Source organism: Paroedura picta, chromosome 8 (assembly GCF_049243985.1).
Source record: "Paroedura picta isolate Pp20150507F chromosome 8, Ppicta_v3.0, whole genome shotgun sequence".
NCBI classification, from domain to species: Eukaryota; Metazoa; Chordata; class Lepidosauria; order Squamata; family Gekkonidae; genus Paroedura; species Paroedura picta.
In genome coordinates this window covers 20,590,544-20,601,638 of record NC_135376.1, presented here as the reverse complement: position 1 = coordinate 20,601,638, position 11,095 = coordinate 20,590,544, and the positions used below count along the sequence as shown (strand labels likewise).

General features: G+C 41.6%; 1 protein-coding gene across 5 annotated transcripts in view; it reads right to left on the bottom strand.

Moving 5' to 3' along the window:
• Positions 1 to 1,112: 1,112 nt before the first annotated feature.
• The window catches only part of VEPH1 (ventricular zone expressed PH domain containing 1), a 153,694-nt gene continuing 143,711 nt past the window's right edge, over positions 1,113 to 11,095 (bottom strand). For all 5 annotated transcript variants that reach the window (XM_077348599.1, XM_077348598.1, XM_077348601.1 and 2 more), the window contains 2 exons: positions 7,414 to 7,550; positions 1,113 to 6,544 (listed from right to left, as the gene is read on the bottom strand). In XM_077348599.1, coding sequence (XP_077204714.1) covers positions 6,308 to 6,544; positions 7,414 to 7,550 — 374 coding nt within the window. In that variant the 3' untranslated portion in view covers positions 1,113 to 6,307. The remainder of the gene's footprint in view (positions 6,545 to 7,413; positions 7,551 to 11,095) is intronic.

Genomic DNA, 11,095 nt, shown 5'->3' with positions numbered 1-11,095 from the left:
CAGGGATTCTCTGTTCTTCCTAGGATTGGCCAAATTCAATGTTGATTTATTCTCACTGATGTCAACTGCAATGAAGGAAATGAAGTGAAAGGGGAAAAAAAATCTCAGAATACTCCCATACCTCAGGATTTTACTTTCTTCTATAGTTATTCCAAGAGCCTCTTGTGGTGCAGAGTGGTAAGGCAGCAGACTGCAGTCTGAAAGCTCTGCCCATGAGGCTGGGAGTTCAATCCCAGCAGCCAGCTCAAGGTTGACTCAGCCTTCCATCCTTCCGAGGTCGGTGAAATGAGTACCCAGCTTGCGGTACAATGGTAATGACTGGGGAAGGCACTGGCAAACCACCCCTTATTGAGTCTGCCATGAAAACGCTGGAGGGCGTCACCCCAAGGGTCAGGCATGACCCAGTGCTTGCACAGGGGATACCTTTACCTTTACCTTTATAGTTATTCCAAGATCCCAAACATTTCACAATTTTTTCTAGGCTGTCAGAGATCTGGTTAAAAAATCTGGTTTAAAAAAAAATCTGGATCTGGTTAAATAAATTATTGTGGTTCCTTGTCAGATTTCCCTCACCCCTACCTCACATCATTAGGGGTATGGTTGAGTTTATCTCATTTTTATCTCTACATATCCTATTGGTATGAAAGTTCTCCCAATTTTCACTTCATAAGGAGTTTTGTTCTCAGTCACATACCGTGTGACATGATTTAGGCATAATTTCCTCTTCTAATTAAAGTGTGAAGACTGAGAATAAGATATACTGTCTATCTGAGGCAGGCCTGGCCAGCTTTTCTGAAGGGGAAAGCCAAGTCTATAATTTGAAACACTTCAAGGCCTGTGTTTTATGTTTTGCGTTTAGTATGTCAGTAGGACCATATCTAAACCCGCCCCCCTCATCCTAGAAATAACATATGTTTGGGTTTTGGGCTCTGTCAGTTTTCTCAAGGAGCTTTGTCAAAGCAAGCATGGAGTCAGAATAGTATCAACAAAACAAAACAAACACAAACACAGAAGGAATGAAGAGCATGAAGGAGGAATCGCTACTAGATCTTGTTCTGCTGTCTGCTCTGAAGAATCTTATCAGTTAGGAGAGAAAACATTTGAGGCATGAGAAGAAGAAAGCATGGAAGCATATATTGCAGTTATCCGTGAAAAGACATACATTTTAAGAATCGTTTAAAAGCGACCAGACATGCATCACACAACAAACATTTCTTTTTGTCTGTTCACAGATTTTAGATGTCGGAACCCCAGAAAAGGATTTATGCACTGCCATAAAGATCTCCTTTAGAGATTTGCTTTTAAATTCTGAGTCCTCAAGGCCTGCATAGTTCTTATACATACAGTTGCTGTTAACATAGTAGTCATGTTTTGTCAAAGAGGCCCATCACTTCTAAGACAGAAAATAAAGACAGCACCAGCTCTTTGGATTCGCGTGGCAGTAATTAGGCAGGAGCTATTTTTGAAAGTAAACAATGGTTACTGGGCTGGTTGGGAACTTTATAGGTTGAGCAGCAGAAGACTATGCTAAATATTAAAATACAAACATTTACTGCCATTCATGTGCACATTTAATTTTTAAATTTTTTTTTTAAAAACATCAGCATTAGTTTTAAACTATAGCAAAAAAACCAAATGTATTTCAACACGGAGGGACAGACCAAAACCAATGGGATGAAATTAATTCAAAAGAAATTCCATCTAAACATACGTAAGAAGTTCCTGACAGTTAGAGCGGTTTCTCAGTGGAACAGGCTTCCGTGGGAGGTGGTGGGAGGTGGTGGGTTCACCATCGTTGGTAATTTTTAAACAGAGGCTGGATAGCCATCTGACAGAGAGGCTGATTCTGTGACGGCTCAAGGGGGGGGCAGGTTACAGTGGATAAGATTGTGAGTGTCCTGCATAGAGGACTAGATGACCCATGGACTAGATGACCCATGAGGTGCCTTCCAACTCTATGATTCTATAATTCTACTTCTTGGGATCTTCCTCAGCGGTATTATATTTAAATACATTTGTGTAATATAGTAACGAGAATTTTAAGGTGTTATAAATCTAAATAAAGAGGCTCCAGCACTTATAAGATGTGTCCAAATATATGTCTTTTGGAGCACCAAAATTCCACCCTTATTATAGCCCCCAGTCTGAGTTTCAGCCCAAGAGGGGTTGAAATGCATTTGAGTTTTTGCTTCAGGTAATTTATCCATGTGTCCAATAGGCACTGGATTTGTGCAATAGTGCTGATGCTTTAAAATTTTTAAATGTGCACATGAATACAAATGTTTATTATAACATTTGTATTTTAATATTTAGCATATTGCTCTGCTTCTCAACCTCTAAGGTTCCTAGCTTGTATATACAGGTTGGGTTATTTTGTTCCCCCTTTTGTTGTTCACTGGCCTAGTTGACCAGCCACATGAAGGAGTGGGATGAGGCTAAAGATCATGAACATACAACTCATAGAAACCTGAGATGAAATTCCTAGATTTTAATTTAAACATCATTTTCTAAAACATACTCTGTTAAAAGAACAATACTCCAAAAAAAAAAACATGGCAGTGTTACAGGTATAAAATCATAGCAGTAATAATATCCCAAGCCAAAATCTTTTCCTTTGCAAGTCTACCTGCAAGCTATCCATGTTACACTAATAGAGTAAGCTTGCAGAGTGATTTGCGGAGTTAGACCCTCTTAAACTCATTCAAGTCAATGAGCACAGAAGAGCACACTTTGCTGAGGAATCCACTGTTGGCTGGATTACCAGCAGTTGACAGGTATAAGGTGCATATCGCATAGACATAAGTAGAAAATCATTGATTTTCTTTAAATCAATTAACTTTCTTTAAATCAATTAACCACACCCAAGAAAAAAGTCATGAAAGAACACAGGCAGTCATGAACATTATCCAATAGGCACTCCATGGATTATGCATATGCCCAGATTATCTGATGTGGGTCCCCGCTTCCACCTGCATATCAGTATAATGCTGTATAAATTCCATAACTGACATCCCTATTTTATCAGAGCATTGTTTTGGTTGTCCTCCAAACTACTGTAGCAAATGAGGTGGTTCATATGAGTGCCCATCCCAAAGTCAAAACAGTATTTCCCACCAGCTGTTTCCCTCCATGATATTCAATGTAAGGCCTTCAAGATAGCACATGAAGTCTTTAAAATAACAATTGGAATGTAAAACATCTTCGAACTGCTATTTTTAAAAACAAAACAAGCAACAAAACCCAATTAAAACAGCAGCAGTAGAACATCAGTTCCAACTTCAGCTAAAAGCCTAGCAGAGCAAAAAGATAAGCTTTCCAAACTCCAGATGAGACCAGGCTTTGCTAGAGTGCCGGGATACTGGCAAGGAGTTTTACTGACACACAGCAGTAATTTCTGGAGAAGTTTGATGGACTAAAAAGACTGATGCTGCTGATTGGAAGATTTAGGGGGCTGAGATCAAAGACCTGATAAAAGATTGCTGTGAAAGAGAGAGGGAACTAGTAGGGCTGCCAGTTCTGGGCTGGGAAATATCTGGAAAATTAGGGGTGGAGCCTAAGGAAGGTGGGGTTTGAAGTACGGAGGGATCTCACCAGGATACAATGCCACCAAGTCCTCCAAAGGAGCCATTTTCTCTAGGGGAACTGATCAGATGTAACAATAGATCTCCAGCCCTAGGTGGAGCGTAGGGCACAGCAGCTGCCAATTGGGTCCTAATGTTAATAGTCTACTGTAGGTCCTGCAATGTATTTAGTGAACAGACACCTACACTGGGCTAAGCCAGTAAGCCCCCACACTTCTGGCAAAGGCATTCTTTCCTTTTTATTGCAGTCCAATTTTGTTTTGTAACCTCCAGTGTTACTGCTACATTTCCATAATTACAGCTTTGTCCTGTACACTTGTTAGCTTAATACCCAGGATCTGAAGAACGAGACTTTTACAAAAAATATCAGTGCATGGGCTATGTGGTATGGGTGTCTTACTCAGTTTATTTATTTACTTTATTTAACGCCCAATATTGTTGTTGAAACTCAAGGTGGATTACAGGTAGTCCCATCTCACCTATGGATTCACCAGTCACCTTCAGCTCGATTTCCCATTAGATAAGTGAAACTAGCTTTGCTCTGCTTGTATCCTGTGATCTATCTCCAAGCTTCATGTTGTGTGTGCAGACAGTCTGCTCAAGAGCTTCAGTATGAAGGATTCTAGTGTGACCAATGAGTGGCTTGTGTTAGAACTCTGCTATAGACCAATCAGACAGGGCCAATCAGGTTCCTTGGCAGGCCAGCTCAAATGTATATAAGTTCCATGAGTTCCTACGTTTAGTTTTTCCCACTGGAGTTGGTGTTAATAAAGAGATGTTGGATTTGAAGAAACTGAGTCTATGTCTTGCCAAACTAACAAACGAAGGGCCTTTTCGCACAGGGATCTTTGTTGCAAATTGTTTGCGGAATGAAAAATCGCCATTTAAAATAGTGGAATTCATCGTTATGCATACCTGCCTTTGTAGTGGAATCAGTTGCGTTTTTTAGCGTTTCCCACAGGCTTCCGGTCTCGGCAGAAATCGCTAGAAAGGAAGCGCTATTGCCAAGCTCGTCCCGCCCCTGGCCGTCAAGCAGCCAATGGGCAGCCGTTAGCATGCTCCCAAACAGCCCCTTTCCCTTTAAGGAAGGTTTTTTAAAAAAAAAAACGACCCATAGCAACGAATCTAGGTAGATTCGTTGCTACGGAGAGACCCATCCAGCTGCCTAATGTGAGCTGTCGTTTGATTGTATGATCGTTTGCACGCTGCCTCGAGTGATAAAACAAAAATCCCCCCCCCCTCTCACGGGCACGATTTTCGGCTGAATTTATGTGTAAAAAATAAAGGGACTTTATTTCAGCAAACGGGCTTTTCAGTGGTTTGTGTTTAGTGACTAAAGGTGAAGGACTGAAGCCAGGGAAGCCTCTAAACAGAAAGAGGCTCGCCGGTGCGTTTATCCCCGCTCGCTCGGAGAAAAAAAAATGGCGATCGCTTCGCCGGAAGTTTGGAGGAGAGAGCCAGGGGGAGGGACTTTGAAGAACCAGCAACAATGGTAACGCACAGGTCTTTAGCGCTACTGTTGCAGATTGGTTGCAGGAGTGTATCGCTATCCGGAGGGTGAATCCACTTTTCTGGATTCCCCTGAAAGCGCCACAACGAAGCGCTTTTTGCTGATTGGTTTCAGGATTGTTGCAGATTGTCTACGACGTCGTGGGTTATGGCAAATTAGTAGCGTTTCCAAATAGCAACCATTCTGCTACTTTGAAGCCGTGCGAAATGGCCCTTAGTACTTCAGGAATGGGTTAAGATATAAACCAACAATATTTTGAAATCCTGATTTTGTTGTTTCTCCAATTGATTTTCATTAGGGCCACAGCAACAAGGGACTGGGCTGGGCATGAACAAGATGGCAGGCGGGAAGAACAGTACCATGGTAAAGCAAACATAGCAATTCCGTTATTCAAGGTCTATGTACAAAGCAAGCCTGAATGAGCCCTAAACCTACCTAAAATGCAGTCAAATGATGTTGGACAAACTATGCATGTCTTTATGCATTAATACTGGAAGGGCCATGGATTTTTCCAAAGAAAAATATGGTAGGCAATTGGCAGGAACACTGAAGAAGTCATCTTATGATGTTTAGAAGGGACTCCTAGGTTTGCCTTTTGCCTGGACTTCCCCTTGCTAGACAGCTACTGCAGATTCTGCAAAAGAGGGACCCAGCCACTGTGTCACTCAGCAAGAACATACAAGTCTTGATCACATGCTGCTTAAGCTGTAGCCACAAGGACAATAGCAACTATTGTTAGTACACCAGCAAGTATTATTCTGGCGTGAGACTTCTTAGTTCAGTCATTGTTCACACATATATTTACAAAATCTGTGCATTCTCCGCTTTTTCTCTCCTTAATGAGGGGCATGTTCCTTGAAATCATGTAAGGATAACTCTAGTTGCCTTTGCTTTCTAGGTAGGACTATAGGTCTGTAGTCTGTGGTGGACAGAGATAACCTTGAGAACAAGTGCAGTCGACAGTCTACTGGTACAGGTTCCATGGACAAACACTGTGGCATTAAAGGACAGGAGTTAATGCAGATGTTTCTGAAACTGAAGTGGACACTATGCTAGTGTGAACACAATGCATCACTTCAGCTCTTCTTGCAAATGAGAATCGCAGCCCAGTTGCTTGCCACAGTAATTGAGAGGTGAAAGTAGCTCTTTCTTTTCGAACAATGAGACACTTTCCTATCCCATGTTTGACAGAATGGCATGAACAAGCCTGTAGTTTTTACAAGTATGTAGTTGCTTCTCGGCTTTCCCTTTCTTTGGCTTGTGCAACTGCGACATTAATGCACTGAAGCCACTCCTCTGCATTCTTTTCATCTTTAGCCTTGAAAACATATGTCTTATTGTCTGTGAAGATTTCAAAGGCCCGGGGAAGACTGCGGTCTCTGCGTTTCTTGGCCACGACTTTGACACTCTGGACCTTACTAAGCTCAATGGGACAGTCATCAGGGTCATCTTTCTAGAAGAAAAAAGAAAAGAAGTGGGGGGTTATGACATATTGGTTTAAAAAAACATTTGATTATCATTCAGGCACAAACTGGTTTTTCCTTCAAAGAAATTTCTCAGCACCCCTTCCAAATTACAGTGCCATTCTAAATGGACTTAGAAAGGTGTAATTCTGTTCAGCATTACACTTTAAGAGACTTCAGAAACCGTGATGATAATTAAATTGGTATAAAATCATTACATGTATAGATACATGTTGGACCTCAACAAGGGCCAGAACCTTCTCGGTCCTGGCCCCCACCTGGTGGAATGAGCTCCCTGAGGAGATCAGAGCCCTGCCTGAACTTCCAAAATTCTGCAGGGCCTGCAAAAGGGAGCTCCTCCACCAGGCATAGGCTTGAGGCTGACTGACTCAGAACATCTGCTGCCCCCCCCCAGACGCCCCTTCCATGACTGAACAATTTGATCTCCCCAAGGGTATATTAGTGCTGTTATTCATGTTGTGATTGTTACCTGATATATTGTTGTGATGTTCTATGAAATTTGTGCAACATTATAGATTGTCATAAAGTTATGTGTAATGTTGTGCAACATTCCATGTAAACCGCCCAGAGGGAAGGGTGGTATAAACATCCAAATAAATAAATAAATAAATAAATAAATAAATAAATAAATAAATAAATAAATAAATAAATAAATAAATAAATAAATAAATAAATAAGAAAGAAAGATATACCCTCAATACCCTGCTAGGAGGGAAAACTTCCCATTTGAATGCATAGTTTTGGTACTTTAGGGAGTTGGTGTCTCCTAAGTCATCAAGAAATTCTGTATTGGTTATCAAAGCATTACTAAATATAAGGGCCCTTTCTGCTAACTTACTGATTTTCCTTTGCGAAAGAGAAGCTGGTTGCCAGCAAGAGTAAAATAGCGAGTTTTCCACCTCTTGATGAATTTCCATCGGACTTGCTTTTCTTTCAGCTTGCCTTCGATCAGGGGTTGGCCATCTTGATTCACAACTGGGAAGGTTGACAAATGTAATATTTCCATTAGCTTTTCCTGTTTCTGCTGTAGATTTTACTGCCATATCAGAAATCATGCAGAAAATTGCTTCTTTATAATCCACTTGGCCACATTTCCCAGAATAAAATAGCAAAGACAGCATTTCTAGTCCAGCATAATCTCCTTCAGGCAGAGGCTGTATCTTATTGCCTATATAACAGAGCCAGTATCTACTCTACTGAATCAATGTAATGAAGTTGCTAGAATTAAGAGACTCAGGTTCAAGTTCTGTTTATACCATGGAAATGTGGGAATATACCATGAGGGAAATATATATACACACACACACACACACACACACATACACATACACACACACACACTACACATGTATCTGTATAATTTTTGGTCAATGTAAGATTGTGTTTGTATGTCTTTGTTCAGCTGCTGTTACCCAATGTTCCAGATGGAGAATACATCACAAATTGACATGCAAGTAGGTAAATTTAGATAAATTGCTTAATTCTAGTTACAGAGTTTGGAAATCCTGTTTACAAGAATACATTGGTACACTAGGGATGCCAATGTTCAGGTGGGGCCTGGGGATCCCCCAGAATTACAGCTCATCTCCAGACTACAGAAATCAAGTACCCCTGGAGAAAAGGGACGCTTTGGAGGGTGGACTCTAAGGTGTTGTATTCCACTGAAGTCCTTGATCTCCCCAGGTTCCATTTCCAAATTTCCAAGAGTTTCCCAAACTGGATCTGACAGCCCTATTTCCCCTCCCTGACCAGTGGTTCGGGGGACCTGGAAACCCTATGGTACACACATATATGTTACACACATAGCAGATCCAGGCAATGAAGCATCAATAATTTGTCCCAGTGCCAGAATCTGAATTCAATGTCTCCACCACATGTATTATTTATACACATATAAAGAGATGGGAAATTTATGAGATCATCTAGTTGCACCCTCTTAAGATGGCATTGGGCTAGAAACCTTAATCTCTCTCTTATGCCTATGGTGGTCATAGAAAAATCTCCACATTGTAGCTTTTGTTGCGTATATTTGGATAATATCCACAGATATGCAGCGATGTCAGTTTTAAAGGGCTCCCCAAGTGATGAGATGCCACCATGTCTGAGGGGCAAATTAAAAAAGGGAAGCTCAAAGAGGGTCACAATGAACTAATATTCCAAATACTTGAGAGTTCTTTGTAACATATTTTGTTTGCAATTAAGCTGTCTAAGCATGTACGCTCCGGTACAGTAACCTTGTGACCCGTCTTATTACTTTAATGGAAACAACCTCCTTTTATGGGCTATAGGCCACTTGGTGCTTGTTTCTGAAGAGCTTTTGTCTGAGCCAGAGCAGCTTCTTATCACAGTGCATAAGATTAAAAGTCAGCGGCTTTGGCTTGCTGATAAAAGCAAAACTGGATTCTGACTCAGCGCCTTCCTAAGTAGGGTTGACGGCCTCCAGATGGGGCTTGGAGATCTCCCAGAACTGCAACTGATCTCCAGGCAAAAGAGAACCGTCCTCCTGGAGACAATGCCTGTCTTGGAGGGTGAATTCTATGCCAAACCCTATCCTCTGTCCAGGCCCATTCCCAAATCTTCAGGAATTTCCCAATCCAGAGATAGCAATTCTGCTCCTAAGTGTAGAGATTTCTGGACAGTAGCTTTCAGCCAAACATTTTCATGGGATGAGAAGACTAAGAGCGCCGGTGCAGGACCCTCTCTATAAAAGCTGCCGACATCAAACAAGACTACAGATTAATTCACTAATGGTGCATTCCTCAGCACTGGTCATGTTGCATGGCGGTGTTGTTGCATGGCGGTGTTGCCAAGTTGCAGTCAATTTATGGCGATTCAGTACAGTTTTCAAGGCAAGAGATGAAGAGAAGTGGTTTGCCAATGCCTGCCTCTGCATAATGACCCTGGACTTCCTAAATTGGGCTGACCCAGCTTCACCTCCAAGCTGATATGAGACTGGGCCAGCCAGGGCAGGGCAGGGCAGGTCACATTGCATACATTTGATTCAGGGGCTCCATTATCCTTCAAGATGCACAACACCCGCTGATTCCACTCACAGCCTGCTCACCAACTGCGAACAGGGAGCAGATTTTTGAAAGACTGTTTTCCTGCTTGACAATGTGTTTGGAGCTTATCTTCGTAACCTGCTGTTTGACAGCTGCTTCCCCACGCCTAGCTGTGTGGCTGCTCTGCTTGGCAGGCAGTTGTTCAAATATACAATTAGATCAGGCACAAATCATATACGCCATAAATAAATAAATGCTGTGTTTTAAGGAAAATCCAGCTGTTAGCTGTTTGCCTTAGCTGTCCTTATTGATGTTAATGGGTACCAATCTGGAGCAGCAGCATGCACATAATTTGGTAAAACCCTGATGCCACACCAAACAGACCCATTGATCAGCTCACATCGGATATAGACATGAAACATGAAGCATGTCAAAAACATCTGCTGTGAAATTTCCAGCATCTCCAAGTGTCATGTCATTTCAAAAGTTTATGCAGGCTTTTTGTAAAGCTTCAAAATGTAAAAAAAACCCCGTTGAACCAATGACAATACCAGAAAAGGGGGGAAGATTGCACATTGTAGACAATGATTGCTCTCTTGCACCACTGTCAGCTTTCTTTTCAAGACACTTCACACATTACATGGTTTTGACACTGGGCACAGGATTGAAATACATGCTGTGTAGGGGGGGAGAGTATGATCATGTTACAGCCAACCGTTTCAAGGAAAATGATGAACAGATGTGGTTTGCCATTACCCCTCCCTCTGTGCATTGACCCTGGTCTTCCTTGGAGGTCTCCCATCCAAGAATTAACCAGGGCTGACCCTACTTAGCGTCCAAGATCTGATGAGGTTTCGACCAGCCTGCACATGCAATGAAATTATTGTTTTTGTTTTTGCTGTCAAGTCACAGCTAACTTATGGTGACCTCCCATGGCGATTCCAAGGCAAGAGTTATTCAGAGGTGGTTTGCCATTGGCTGCCTCCATGTGATGATACAGATATTCCTTGGTGGTCACCCATCCAAATACTAGCCATGGCCAACTATGTTTAGCTTCTCAGATCTGGAGAGATGGAGCTAGCCTGGGCTCTCCAAGTCAGGGCATGCAGTGAAATCCAGAGGTGATCATTAATATAAATTGTATGGTAGTTTGAACATGCAGTGGTTATTCCAAATACTTTGTTCCTGATACCAATGCCATATTGAAATTTCCATTCAAATGTTCTCTAAGCTTATATTTATGTAGAAAGGATTAAAGAGAGCTAATGTTTAAATATTTGACTTTACTGGGAAATAAACATTTTTTATGGTGTATGACTTCTTTGGGTTCCCGCTACAATGCTAAAAATATTCGCTAAAACTTAAATAAACAAAATTATCTTATACAGAAAAAAAAACCCTTCCGTACTTGGTTTAGAATGCATCAGGATAAATTGGGCATGAAGTGGTGGAATTCTGGAGCACTAAAACTGACTCCACCACTTCAGGTTACCAGAAGACATAATGCTTTTGAATGCT